The 14,813-nt window shown below is 41.3% G+C and overlaps 1 protein-coding gene across 1 annotated transcript; it reads left to right on the top strand.

Moving 5' to 3' along the window:
- Positions 1–228: 228 nt before the first annotated feature.
- Positions 229–14,316, top strand: LOC115690139 (zinc finger CCCH domain-containing protein 19). Its single transcript, XM_056308768.1, has 10 exons — positions 229–2,402; positions 2,520–2,599; positions 4,826–5,013; positions 7,070–7,988; positions 8,084–8,211; positions 8,622–8,681; positions 8,768–8,818; positions 10,187–10,257; positions 11,782–11,936; positions 12,026–14,316. The coding sequence occupies exons 1-10, from the start codon at positions 424–426 to the stop codon at positions 14,200–14,202; spliced, it is 5,808 nt and encodes a 1,935-aa protein (XP_056164743.1). The 5' UTR covers positions 229–423; the 3' UTR covers positions 14,203–14,316.
- The last annotated feature ends 497 nt before the right edge of the window (positions 14,317–14,813 follow it).

Genomic DNA, 14,813 nt, shown 5'->3' with positions numbered 1-14,813 from the left:
ACTGTGAAGTGAACCTCCGGAGGGGACGCGACGATATGCCGATATTACCGAAACAAAAATTAACCGCTAAAATATCTCCCGTGACGTCACCGCTTCGTCCCAAGGAGCATGGCCCCATTTTCACTCCATTTTTTTATTTAAAATATTTGATATTTTGTTGTTCTTGTGACATTGCCTCCTCCTCGTCGTCACGCAGGCGAACAAGAACACTCCCTCTCTCTCTCTCTCTCTCTCTATATAAGCGAAGTTGTCACTCGATCGAAAAGGTTTTTCTCTCTCCTCTCTCGACCGTCCCCCCCCTGCGAGGCTCGTGTCCTCCTTATCTGCGCGATTCGTTCCTCGCGTCGCCGATTTTTTCCGTCGGGCAGCGAAAGAGCGACCCCCTCCCTAGGGTTTCTCGATTTCGCGAGGAGCTGCTCTTCCATGGAGGCCGAGGAAGAAGATGCCGCCTCGCTGCATGGCGTCGGCGCGGCGGAGGGGAGTATCCCTCCGGGGAGCGGCGGCGGCGGCGGAGAGAGCGCGTCGAGGTCGGGGCCGGAGCCGCGCGAGTCGCCGAGAAGCGGCGAGGGAATCGGCTGGGATGGCGTTGGCGTTGGGGATGCGGCGGAGGGGGCGTCGCCTCGTCGGCAATCGGAAATGGAGCCCGAGTCTGCATTGCCGGTCGTGGCGGGAGATGATGGAGAGCCGGTTTCTGGGACGGGAGGCGGGGATTGTGCTGTTGCGGGCGATAATCAGTCTGTCTCCGTGGCGGAGATGCCAGTGGCCACGGAATTGGACCCGTCGCTGCCGGGGTCGCCGCCTCCGCAAAGCGCAAGTGATGGTGGAGATGCAGTCGGCGGAGAAGAAACGGGAGCTAAGGTTGCGAACGCAGAGGTTTACCAGCTGGAGAAAGGTGCTGTGGAGTCTCCACCTCCTCAAAGCCCAAATGATGGTGGAGATGCAGTCGGCGGAGAAGAAACAGGAGCAAAGGTTGCGAACGCAGAGATTTCCCAGCTGGAGGAAGGTGCTGTGGAGTCTCCACCTCCTCAAAGCCCAAATGATGGTGGAGATGTAGTCGGCGGAGAAGAAACAGGAGCTAAGGTCACGGAGGCAGAGTTTTCCCAGCTGGAGAGAGATGCTGAGGAGTCGGAAGGTTTGGGGGCTGCAGTTGCAGCGGATGATGTGGTACAGGAAGGGGCTGAGGATGAAAACGAGACGGACGAGGTCTTGGCGGATGAAGGTGAGAATAGAGCAGCTGCTGGGGAGGCGGGAATGTCTGATGTGGAGGAGGAGAAGGTGATAGCCGACGATGATGTGGAGGTGGAGAATAGGGAGGCGAGCGATGGACAAGGAGTACCTGCCGCAGAGGTAGAGGAAATGTGCAGTGTGGGGGGTGATGATGTATTGGAAGCTGCACACCAGGTTAAAGGAGAGGTCAGCGGTGTTATGGCTTTCAATAAAGTGGCAGAGGATGATGCTGGGGTTTTTGAAGCGGAGGAGGGGAAGGTGGCAGGGCATAAGCAGGAGGGACTGGCCACGGACGTTGAGGAGATGCGCCGTGTGCAGGGCGATGATGTGTTGGTAGGTGCACAGCAGGTTCAAGGAGCCGAGGATGAAAAAGAGATTGAAGGGGTTGATGCTGTTGTGGCTTTCAATAAAGTGGCTGAGCATGATACTGGGGTCGTTGAAGTGGAGGATGGGAAGGTGGCAGAGGATAAGCAGGAGGGTGATGCTTTCGGGAATGAGAAACCAATGGAGGACGCAGAAATTGGCACAGAAGAGCATGAGGAGATTGAGGCAGAGCAGGGTGCTGATGTGGCTAGGGTGCCAGAGGAGGATACAGGAAGAGATGGCATTGTGGAAGCAACGGATAAAGAGGTTGCTCATGGGGAAGAAACTCAGGCGCTGAAGGACATTGAGGAGGACATGGGCATGGCTCGTGCCATGGAAGTCATTGCACCGGTGGATGATATGGATGGCATTGCCGTTGTGGAAAGGGATTTGGTGGTTGACGATGCAGTTGTTGGCACAGCAGATGTAGGTCCGGTGGAGACTGAGGAGAGGGAAACTTTGGAGGTTACTGATGTTGCAGAGGGTATTGTGGTAGGTGGGAATGCACTTGAAGACGTGGAGTTTTCTGATGTAGCGGAGCATGTCGAGATAGAGGATCAAGAGATGGATGATGTGGTAGGGGATACAGAAACAGTTGATGAAATGGATGTGCCTGAGGACACTGATGTTGCCGATGAGACAGATGTGTTGGATGAGATGGAGAAGGTTGAGGAAGCAAATAGAATTGGTGGTCAAAAGAGGAAGCGAGGAAGGATTTCTAAGGGAGTTAAGGCTCCTACAAGGAAGAAGATGGAAGAGGATGTATGCTTCATCTGTTTTGATGGGGGCGAACTTGTGCTATGTGATAGAAGGTGGTGTGCCCAGCTTCAACTGTCTTTACTTACTTTTGATATGATTAGGAACCAGTTTTGAAAGCAAAACTATTTGCATTGTTAAATGAGACTGATGTTTTAAATTCTTATATTTAGGGGATGCCCTAAGGTATATCATCCTTCGTGCGTGAATCGTGATGAGGCTTTTTTTCGAACTAAGGGGCGCTGGAACTGTGGTAAGCCTTTCTTTTCGTAACTTTAGTTTTGTTATAGCCATCCATTGAACCTTCGTTGGCTTGAAATGTTGATCTGGGCATTTCCATTTTGTTAAATTTGTAGCTTGAGACTTAGGTCTCATAGTTGCAATTGTTCTTGTTTATTCCTTTGAAATTGTAAGTGTCTCCGAGATAAGGGAACTGCAGATTCTTGTAGTTGCGAACAGGTTGACTGATAAAATCAAACTTCTCTCTGTGAGTAATAGTTCTACTAGATTTGCGTTTTAACTTGTGTGAATTTGGCATGGAAGTTGGTGTTGCGATCTGCTTTGTCTTTTATTCCTTCTGAAAGCTTGTTGATGTCTTCTTCCTTCTGATAGGCTTGCTTTATATGAAGAGGGACACTCTGATTAATTTTATTATGGGATGGACCTACTGATACTTCGTAACTGAGGGTGCTTTTGGAATGATTTAACTTCTAACTTTTCATTTTTTCCTGTTCTTGTAGCTTTTAAAATTTGACCTCAATTTAATGGTGAACACCTGAAACTTTTGTAAGCATATAATTATCGATATATAGGGTCATTTAGAATTTTTTAAGATTTGTTTAGACATTAAAATACTTTTCAGTGGTTGCAAAATCTGGAAGGAAAGCAAAAAAAAAAGAAAAAAAACCTTACTCAAGCTAAAAAAACAAACCCTAAGTTTTTGCAAACTTCAGATTCAGACTGGACTCAAGTTCACGTATTACTTCTTTTTGGTGCTTGTACTTGTACACTATAAAAACTTGCCAAAGTACTCTTTGAGACGGTGAAATGCGGATTAGCTTGTTGCCTACCAAAGGGGGTACTGTACTTCAAATTGAGGATGCTAAAAGTTGGATGACAGCTAAGTGCAATGAAATTTTAGAAGTCATTGCAATTGGGAAGTAGCTTACGCATAATTTACATCATATTTAATATAGCAATTTGGCATGTTAATTTGTGTGATCTAATGAGCCAGAAGTGAAGAATGGTGTTAGCTCGGTTAAAAGCGTTGGCTTTGCAAGTTGTGAATATGGACAAGATTACCTGTTGGATCATATATTGGCTCGTTTAATTCATAGGCGCTCTTTGTTGGGGATCTTAAGTATCCAAGACATTTTAAGGTGAAAAAATCCCATTTGGCTTTAGTGAAACCTATTGTTCCTTTAATGCAGCAAACCCCAAGCTATGAGCAGATTAGGGCAATGAGAACTTGCAAAGTTGAAACTTGAAAGAACTTCAAAACTGAGCTGTCACTCTCATCGCTCGTTTGCAATGCCATAGTTAATAGGCTTTATGTGATGGTTGGCTTTGGGGGCTTTAGCTATGACTGCAGAGTGATCTCAAAGTTCCTTATTCAACTTCATGAGTCCATTGTTGTATGTATTCCTTCGAAATTTTATTCTTTCATCAGTAAATTCCTCCTGTTTTTTTTCTAGATTTTATGATGATTCTTTCTTATATCATGAGTCTAGATGGGAAGTCTGATGATTTCAAATTTGAATTTCTTTTCAAGATTATGTGAAATAATATAATAAAACAAATTTAAACTATGTCTCTGACTAGTTGTGTGCACGTATATTACTTAAGAACTTAATATGCTCCTTTTGCACTTACAAATTGTGAGAATGACACTTTTAACTTGCTTCTATTGTTTAATATCGTTGTATGCAGTTTGTAATCAATCTGTGTGATATTCAATAATTCTTTCCACGTTATTTCACAAAGTTTACTATCTTATCGTCTTACTATCTGATTGGATGGGGACCTTACAGATTATAGGTAAAGAAAGCGCTTTTCACTACCTTGTTAGTTACAGTGTTACACTATGTATTTTGGTGATTCTGGTGTGTGCTGTAACAGCCAATCAAGTGTTGCCAAATCCATTTTAAATGGAAGCAAAGAACCAACTCATCCATAATTCGAGAGATGCTTTGTCACGTCATCTATTACACATGGTGAACACTAATTTTATTAGATAGTTTCTCTTTGCAGTCATGATTGCTGTAATTTGCTGAGACATTGGAATAATTTTAGGGCTATAATTCACAGCATGTAAGGTTTGGTAATCTTAAGGCAGTTTGAATATGAAAATGTCTCTGTCTCATTGTGTATCCGCTAATTCTTTGCGGCCTCATGCTAATACTTTTTGTTTGCTCCAGTTTCTTTTCCATCGACGCTCTTCTCAATTGTCATATGATATAAATTGTTTGTTATTATACAGGTTGGCACCTCTGTAGCAACTGTGAGAAGAATGCATACTATATGTGTTATACTTGTACATTTTCCCTATGCAAGAGTTGTATCAGAGATGCTGTTATCCTATGTGTGAGAGGAAACAAAGGATTCTGTGAAACATGCATGAGAACAGTCATGATGATCGAGAGTAATGAGCAGGGGAGCAGGGACGTGGTATGTGCTCTTCTGATTGTTATGTGTAACTCGAAGACTCTAATGCAGCTTTTTTGGACAGATACTTGCAAGTCCAGTGATTTGCCATTCTTATCTTATGTCGTTCCCCTTTTTATGTGTTTTAGATGAAGTGCACAGCTGAAATATTCACATCACATTGAAGCTGTTGTGGTGGTGGGGGTTGCTGGTGGGCAAAAGAGAATCCTGTGCATAGATTCTTTACTTTTAGAAATTCCATTAGTTGTCTATTTGTATGAATTGTACGAAGCCGAGTATCAGCAGCTCGGTTCGTTCTGTTTAGTTTAGATCTTTTAAAAAAGGTTTCAATGCTTGAAGGATTTAAACTCTCATGGGGTGTTTGACTCATTGATGTGAAAAAGGCAAAGTGGGGCAACAAGTGGGAAGTTTGGTTCATTCTGCATCCACTATTCCATTTAATTCACATGAGTGGCAAGTGGAGTGCCATAACAATAACATTAAAAGTTTTTCAACACCATTATGTATGAGTGAACCTAGATGTATCATTTCTAACTAACTTACTGACTAATATTGAGAAAAAGGTTATTCATTTTGATGTGGTCTTTTAATGTTTTAATTTTCATTATTTTTTTCCTTAGTTGTAGTTGAAGTCGGAAGCATGAAAATGGTAGCAATAAAAGAATATTGAGCCTTTTTCCTCTGTCACATACAAATGTCTCTGGTTCTTAGCATTTATTGACTCAAAAGATGTAGAAGTAGTAGAGTGCCCAGATGGAATACCAGGACGTCCTTCCTCTACCGCCCTCACGTCACCTGTGCTGCAACTTCTAGATCAATACAGCCACCACCATCTCAACTGTATTCACTTACTCCTTCGCTTACAATCACCACAAAATTTACCAAATTTGGGACAAATTGGGACTGCACTCAAACAATTCAAATCACAATTCACCATAGATTATACTTTGGGAAATTCCATTGACCAATTTAATATAGTCTTTTGATAGCTATTCTCTTTTGTGAACCAAAGTTCATAATAGCCATTCATCTTTTGTTCTATGTTTTGGCTATCATCAGTGACTATCTTTATAGCAAAAAAGCATACTTATACGTGTGGGTAAAAGAAAAAAGTTGTCATTATGTGAAGACGAATAAAATGTTTAATTTTTGTTTAGGGAAAACTTTTAAATTATTGCAAGATTGGAGAGATTTGAATTTAATTTTTGAACAGTGAAATATGAAAATTGGCTTGACTATTAACATTACGATCTTGTCCATTTAGTTGTAACATGTTATGATAGGTCACTTTAACAAAATGGATGGTCTTTTTGTGGAATTTTGTAGTAAGAGTTTGAGTTTGAAATGTGTGATTGGGTTTGCTTTCCATATAGAAGAGATTCTGTTCTAGACTTCTAGTAACCAACAAGTCGTGACAAGTACTGTATTGTATTTCACGTGAACAGACAAACTCCACTTCAAGCTCTAAAATATTTAATCAATATATTACCGCGGTTGTCGTTTGACCAACCCCTAACACTATGGGAATGAATTTGCACTTTCATTTAGAGACTGGCAGGTCCTTTCTTGCATCACATTCCCGAAAATGAAGTTCTTAATTTTTTTCTTTTTATTTGACTGAACCGTGCAATCTCTTCAACTCTCTTCTGTTTTCCTCCATCTGTTTTAATTGGCATTAAAAACATCTTCGTAACCATGAGGTATGATGTCTCCTGAAATGTTATTTTTTTTTAAATGAAGAGAAGTTCGCTATGAGGCACCAAGGGGTTCCGAACCCATTCACAAAAAGTGCTCAAATCCGTAATGTCTCTTGAAAAGTTGTGCAATGACATGTGCTGCCAGAATACATGCTTTTCTTTTGGGCTAAGCAGACTGTTTGTCAATTGGCATATTTGATGTCTAATCACTGGAAATACTCTTATTCTCAGTTGCGTGGTGTATATATTTTCTTATTTGGAGCTGTTATATGTGCTTCCTTTTTCAAAATTTACTATGTATCCTCTTAATCCCATCATGTCATCTTATTAGTGCTTATGCTAGGTATTTAATGTCTTTGCAGGGTCAAGTAGATTTTGATGACAAAAGCAGCTGGGAATACCTGTTCAAGGATTACTATATTGGCTTAAAAGAGAGGCTTTCGCTGACTTTGGAGGAGCTTGCTCGGGCTAAGAACCCATGGAAAGGATCTGATGTAACTTCAGGGAAACAAGAATCTCCTGATGAACTTTATGATGCTAATGATGATGGAGGATCGGGTTCAGACAATTCTTCTGGAAATGCGGTAGTAACTGTCTCTAAAAGGAGGAAGGCAAAGAAACAGTCAAAATCACGCAGCAAGGAAAAGTACTCACTGACCAGATCAACTCGAGTTAGTAGGGAAGATCCTTCTGCAGATGACGGTGTTGAGTGGGCATCAAAGGAGCTTTTGGAGTTTGTGATGCACATGCGAAATGGTGATAGATCTGTTCTTTCTCAGTTTGATGTACAGGCTCTCTTGTTAGAATATATAAAGAGCAACAAACTCAGAGATCCTCGGCGGAAAAGTCAAATAATTTGTGACTCAAGGCTTCAAAATCTCTTTGGCAAGCCACGTGTGGGGCATTTTGAAATGCTGAGGCTTCTTGAATCTCACTTTCTTGTGAAGGAAGATACAGATGATCTTCAAGGGAGTGTTGTTGATACTGATGCCAATCAAATTGATGTTAATGGGAACTCTGATGCTTCAGTAAAGGCGGTTAAAGAGAAGAGACGCAAAACGCGAAAAAAGAATGATGAGAGAGGAATTCAGTCTAACCTTGATGACTATGCAGCTATTGATACACACAATGTCAATCTGATTTACTTGCGTCGTAATCTGGTGGAGGAGTTGATTGACGATGGTGGGACATTTCATGATAAAGTTGTTGGCTCTTTTGTCAGGATAAGAATTTCTGGTAGCAATCAAAAGCAAGATCTGTATAGATTAGTCCCGATAATAGGTATGTGTCTTGCTTCCCATCAATTCTCTATAAACAGTGAAGATTTTCCAAATGAGTAACAAGATTTTCAAGTATATATACCATTGTACCTCCAGGTACTACCAAAGCTCCGGAGCCATACAAAGTTGGCAAAAAGATGACGGATTATCTTCTGGAAATATATAATCTAAACAAGTCTGAGGTTATATCAGTTGATATAATCTCCAACCAAGATTTTACCGAGGTAATGCATTTAGATATTCAATTGGTTTATTTTTGTTTTCCTATTTTGCATTTGCATGATATTGATTTTGGGTGAGCTTTTCTTTGAAGTCCTTTGCAGTTCGATATAGATGAGATGTGGCTTCTTGAGTTTGCTTACTAGCATAGTTCTAGTTGTTGATGAGTTTCTTCTCGGTTGATGCAATGACTCAATCGAGTGATTGATGAATTTGAAGGATTTTCTTGATCTAACTTTTGAGCTATTGATGTCAATAGCTTGCTGTCAGAAGTTGCTATTAGGAGAACCAATGATTAAATCCAGTCACGTAATAAAATTTTATAAGTGAAATTTTGTAGATAAATTGCACTTCCTGCTTCGACAGTATAGGGTATTCTGTTTGTTAAACAATGCATCTACTCCTGCTGTTCCAGGACGAATGCAAGCGCCTGCGGCAGAGTATAAAATGTGGACTTATCACCCGTCTGACTGTGGTAATATTTCTTGTCTATGTTTTTCTTTTTTATCTCTTTTCTTCATAACTTTTACAACCTGAAAATTTTTCTATGATTTCCTGTAGGGTGATATTCAGGAAAAGGCCATAGCGCTCCAGGCAGTAAGAGTCAAAGATGTAATTTTCTTGCTCAGACCTACTCGAACTATTGAAATTTATTACATTTGCTACTTCCATAGACAATTTCTACTTGCCGACAATCAGTTATGTTCAATTTGTCAAGCTGGGTAATAATGTCTTTCCGAAAAGCTGCGTTTGTGTTTTTCAAAGACTTGGTAGGTTGAATTAGTGCACCATGGAAGGGATTGGGGGGGGGGGGGGGGGTGTATCTCTGTGTCAGACCACTAGGATTCAAGTTAGCTCATGTTATATTGAAATTGTGCCTGTCTTGTCCCATCCAAATCAATCATAGAAATGCAGATTAAGGGCGCATGTTGGAGAAGTAAATGGAACTAAACCTGGGTCAAAATCAGCTGCATAAACAGCAATATTTGGTTGGGTTCCTGCCAACTGACCTGGTCATTCTGCCCTCGTTTGGATTTTAGCCAGATTACCCAAGCTTTCCACTAAGGTTTCTTCTTGAAATATGTATTCATTGATGGCATGTCACTTAGGATGGCATTAATGAAAAGATAAAGTACCTGCTGCAATGCTTTGGCAGCTGCTTCTGCTTTCAGATAGTTGCGGCATTTTTGTATAGCATGTGGCAAATCTTTGAAGGTAGAAGCAGATGAAAGCTAAAGCAGTCAAAAGTCAATTTTCAAGCAACAACTAAAGGGTGCTTATATATCTTTTTGTTTTTTTTAAATTTTAGTGCCTTTGGAAATCAAAAATGTTTTAAGGAAAGCTGCTTTGTGTTTGAGAGACGAATTTACCTTTAAATCATATAGAAAGGTTAATTTCATTAATTGCTGGATCATATTGAATTTGCTTGTCAAATGGTTATATTAAACATAGTTCAGCACATTGCAGCTCAACAAAGCACCAAAGTTTCTCACAGCAATAAGAACATACTCTAAGCCTCTAAGGCTTCTTTATGGTTTCAAGAATGAGAATTGCATAATGGATGAGAATCCTGCTCATGATTGTTTCGAAGAAAGCCAGGCAAAATAATGTAAATCGGCATGCGATATGAGCTGTAGTGACATTGGCTTCAAGTTTGCAACTTACGCATTTTAAGAGGCAAATAGGTCAATTTCTTGAAGATCTTTTCTGAATATAGGGTCAGAATGAACATAACTTATTTTTGTTTGATTGACTTTGCGGTACATGTGTATATATTAATAGTGTTTGGGCATACTCAGACAGTTATTTATTATAGCCCAGCGTAATAAATTTGTTGCACGTCAAAAATAGCTTTCAGCTTTTCTAGATAGAACAGTAGCATATTTTCCCTCTTATTTTGCGATTAGAGCCCAGTTGATAGAAATAAATTGCTATCTATTACTGGTAATGATAGGAATGGTTTGCTTTCTCCTGATGCAGTGGCTGGAGGCAGAAGTTTTGCGACTCAGTCACCTTCGTGATCGAGCAAGTGAAAAAGGTCACCGAAAAGAATATCCTTCTTATGCATTTTAGACTTTTCTTAAGTGCAACAATGCCTTTTAATTAATTTTTACAGTCACTCTCTCGGGTAAATTCTGCACACTGGACTAAGGCTATAATGATGCTCTTGTTGGACTGTTCTGCCGCATGTTTGTACCCATTAATCTAACAGTTTTATCTGTTTTCTTGTTCATAAGTTGCATATATGAAAAAGCGGGGCTAAATTAGTTTTTGATTGATCATCTCCCTCTCCCTTCTCATTTCCGTCCCCCTCCCCTCTGCTCTTTCTCCCTTCTTTTTGTTGGCATGTCTTCTGTAGCTTTTACTTTGCTAATATACCTTTGAAGCAAATGTGTAGTGGGCTGCAGGTCTTCACGTCTCTATCATGATTATTGAACAAAGAACTCTGTTTTTAGCTCAAATAAAGCAAGAACTGTCAAATTATGACTCATACCTCTTGTAGAACTAGACTCTCCCAACTCATCCCCATCCCCTCCCTTATAAAAAAGGAATATTGGTTCATATGTCAATATCATATGGCAGATCGTATAAGTAATGATTGGGAAGAATTACAAGTTAATAATGCTTCCTGCGTTTTGTTAAAGAGTAACAGAGGAAGATGAATGAGAAGAATGTTGAAGAAGTCCTTTGATCGTATAAGTATAGGAAATTCCCATTATGTTTCAAGGGGTTAGGATATATTAGCTGTGAGATGAATCATAGATGTGACGATTGAATTTTTTGAAGAGGTGAATCAGGAATCGATTGGAAAAGCTAGTACATTAAACTATTCTAAGTGATTTTATTATCCTGTCAAGCACTGATACTCCTTCAAATTTCTGATCTTTTGTATGAGTGGAATCATTCAGTGATTTTTGGCTGGCAAAATCATATAAATGTATGAATTTTTTGTCGACTTTGAACAAACATTAATAGGTTGTGTATTTGACTGGCTGGACAAACATAATTCCAGTTTCATGAGTTAGGTTTAGGTTTTGCTTTCTAGCTAATATTATCCAATTTTCAAAAAATTATGATAAAGTGATATGCGACTCTACTTGTCAACATTTATTTTGTGAAAGTTTCAAGCGTCTTGTTGAAAAATAAGTCAAAGTGCATGCATTGCAATATTGAGATTAAGTAAAAAGTAAAAGGTAATTGTTAATCCGGACACGCCCTTAGGTACCTGCATTTCATATTGCATCCATTCTCGCTGTTGTGTTGATACGTGTTGGTTGTTTGCAGTTTTGGGTGGTGAAACATTTTGCAATAGTGGTGGTTTTGACATTGGCTTCGTTCTTCAGACATTGGTTATTTCACTGACCCATAGGATGATGTTTTTAGCATAAGCTCAGACTCTGAAGCTCCACTACAATCAATACTAATTATTGTCATGTGACCGCATTGTTTTCTCCTGACCACCTCATCATTCAGGAAAAGGGCCTGAAATATAATCGACCATTTTAAACCTGTTAATGGTATTATATAACATCACTTGCACAGCGAATTTGATGTTATCCTTGACTTTCTTTTACGCTCAGAGAATGTGTAGAAAAATTGCAGGTTCTAAAAGCACCTGAGGAGCGCCAACGAAGACTTGAGGAGGTTCCGGAAATACATTCAGATCCAAAAATGGATCCAAGCTACGAGTCTGAAGATGATGAAGGTGAAGCAGATCAGAGAAGACAAGGTACATTTTATTTTTGGTAGGCAGTGTAAAAATGAATACCTCATTTCCGCATACGTTCTCTGTTCTTATCGTACTTCTTGTCCATGCAGAGAGTTATGTAGGAGCAAGAGGTACTGGTTTGAGTGGGAGGGGGAGAGATCCAATATCTCCCCAGAAAGGAGGTTCTACACCAACTGATTCCTGGAGTGGAACAAGGGCTTATACAAACACTAGCAGAGAATTGACCAGAAATTTGTCTAATAAAAGCACTTTAATGAGAGGGGATGATGCTACTGAAGTGGGTGAGACAGTGAACCAAAGCGCATGGAATCAACCCAGAGAGAAGGAAACACAGCAATTCAGCAGTTGGGAGAAGTCAAAATTTTCTCCAACCTCTGAAATCAATGCAGGAATTTCTAATTCTGGGGCAATGCCTGAGTCACTTCAGAGGATTGTTCATGAAAATCCAGGGGTCTCTCATGTAGTGAATACACCACAAGCTGCCCCCCAAGTCAATGAAACAGAGAAGATGTGGCATTACCAGGATCCATCTGGAAAAGTTCAGGGGCCATTTTCCATAGTACAACTGCGTAAATGGAATAACACTGGGTATTTTCCTGCCAATTTGAGAATTTGGAGAGCTACTGAGAAGCAGGATGACTCCATTCTTTTAACTGATGCATTGAACGGGAAGCTTCTGAAAGACCCCCCAGAAGGTGGCTTTCTGAAGGCTCAGATGGTGCAAAGTCCACATACGTCACCCCTGTACTCCAACAAAGGGCAGGGTGCACCCTCACAACAAGTAACGGAACTTCTGGTTGGGAAGCAGTCGAACTTGGACCAGAATCGTGGAACTCGGGGATCAGAAGGGGGTTTAAGTATTGGTAGAGCTACTCCATCTTCAGTCGAGATACCCAAGCTTTCTGCCACCGAATGGGGTTCTGGTATGAACCTTCCATCCCCTACTCCAGGCCAAAATGCCACTCCTGCAACAAAGGGGCAGGCAGATGAAAGCAAATGGTCACCTGCTGGTTCTGTTCTTAGTGCCAATATCATCCCTGGAAGTGGAGTTACGCAACCTTCAACAAACGTTGTCCCAAGCAGTAGCCAAGTTATGCAGTCATCTGCTTCATCTTTTGCGAGATCAGGCAGTATGAATGGTCCAGATGGTTCTCATGATGTGGCTACTGCACCTAGGCCAGAGACGGACATGCTTTTGAGCTCTGCAAGTACCTCTCATGTGCATCCTCAGTCAACAGAATCAGCTCATCTTCAACTACCAGCTGATTTCGCTAATTCTTCTGGGAGCGCAGGTAATGATATGATAAGTAATGTTGCGACTATCCAAAACTTAGTCCAAGTTATGAGAAGCCATAACCTGCCGGTCAATCCACATGGATGGGGGTCTGCTTCCGTCTTAAAAACAGATATCGTTGGGTCATCACCCAGGTCCCATAGTGATGCTCAAGTCTGGGGAAATTCACTGTCTCAGAAGTCAGAACCAAGTGGTATGTCTACACAGCCTTCTGTACAATCACAGCCTTCTGTACATGGTCAGTGGGGTGAAGCTGCCTCTTCTGTCCAAAACTCTGCTTCCTTTGCCATGGGTAACCCTAGTGGTGCTTTTGCAAATCCGTGGAGACCTGCCGGTTCAGGTGATCAATCGAATCTCCAGTCCGTCGGTCCACCCAATATGAATTGGGGTGCCAATACAAGTGCTTATGCTACTGTTCCCACAGTGGGACCAGAGAACCAAAATGCTGGTTGGGTCCAAATGCCTGGAAATCCGTCTGCTGGATGGGGAGGTCAGGTATCAGGAAATACTAATGTCAATTGGGTGGCTCCTGGAAACGTGAATCCTGGTTGGTCTGTTCCTGGTCAAATGCAAGCACCTGGAGTTCCGAACTCGGGGTGGGTCCCAACGGGCCAAGGATTTGTGCAAGGAAATTCTAATCCTGGACCAGCGGTGACATTGGGAAGAGGGGCACCACCTCAAAATGCAAATACAGGTTGGGTTGCACCAGGTAATCAGGGCACGTGGGGAAATGAACAGAATCAACATGGGGATCGGTTCTCAGGTAAAAGGGACAGGGGTCCAGGTGGTCGAGATTCGGGTCACAGTGGAGGTAGGAGTTGGAATAGGCAGTCTTCATTTGGTAGTGGAAGTGGAGGCGGGGGTGGAGGAGGTTCGAGCAGGCCTTTCTTTAGAGGGGAGCAAGGGGTGTGTAGGTGGTATCATGAGAGTGGTCATTGCAAGAAGGGAGCTTCTTGCAACTATAGGCACTAACTCTAGCAGGACAGAGTAGCTTATATACAGTAATTTTAATCTGAAGATCTTTGTCGTTGTATAATCTGTTGAATTTTGATTATTGTAGAATGAAGTTTAGCAGCTCTTTATTCATCTGCTTTTTTTGCTTTGTGTGATACCTGCACTTGGGTCACTCAGTTTACCGCAGTAGTCATAGAGGGACATGTTTGCTGTTATTTTTCTTGATCTGACTTGTCATGCAGGTTGCTTTTGTTTGATTTACGCTTGGTTTACTATGATGTTAACATTTGTATGAATGAGCTGGACATAAGCATGTCCTTGATCGTCTTTGAGAAAGGAGCATTGCAGGAGTTATATCCTGACTTTCGTATTTACCCTTTAACCAGCTTAAGCTATAAAGGAGTTGGTTAGTTGAGCCAGTACCTATTTTTCCTTTCCATATCCAGCAGAGATATTTGGATTCGGATTGTTTCAATACAGTATATATCTTCAGCAAGCTATCTGAATCACAGCTGGTGATGGACAACCTGATATTATTCTTGTCCCTGAATGGAAAACAAGTGCTTGGCGCCACCGCTGTACTGGATATGTACCAATATCTTTAAGGTACTTTCTCAGACATCCGACAT

Source organism: Syzygium oleosum, unplaced genomic scaffold, assembly GCF_021117445.2.
Source record: "Syzygium oleosum isolate NSW1041296 unplaced genomic scaffold, Sole_v2.1 Sole_v2.02, whole genome shotgun sequence".
Lineage (NCBI taxonomy): Eukaryota > Viridiplantae > Streptophyta > Magnoliopsida > Myrtales > Myrtaceae > Syzygium > Syzygium oleosum.
The sequence above is the reverse complement of the archived record's forward strand: the minus strand, read 5'-3'. Positions and strand labels throughout refer to the sequence as shown.

Bases quoted from the DNA above. Each gene is read 5' to 3' on its own strand.
- LOC115690139 (XM_056308768.1), top strand. From the start codon at position 424: ATGGAGGCCGAGGAAGAAGATGCCGCCTCGCTGCATGGCGTCGGCGCG. The intron at 7,989-8,083 runs GTATGTGTCTTG...TTGTACCTCCAG, and splicing joins TAGATTAGTCCCGATAATAG to GTACTACCAAAGCTCCGGAG. The intron at 10,258-11,781 runs ATATCCTTCTTA...ACTTTCTTTTAC, and splicing joins GAAAAAGGTCACCGAAAAGA to GCTCAGAGAATGTGTAGAAA.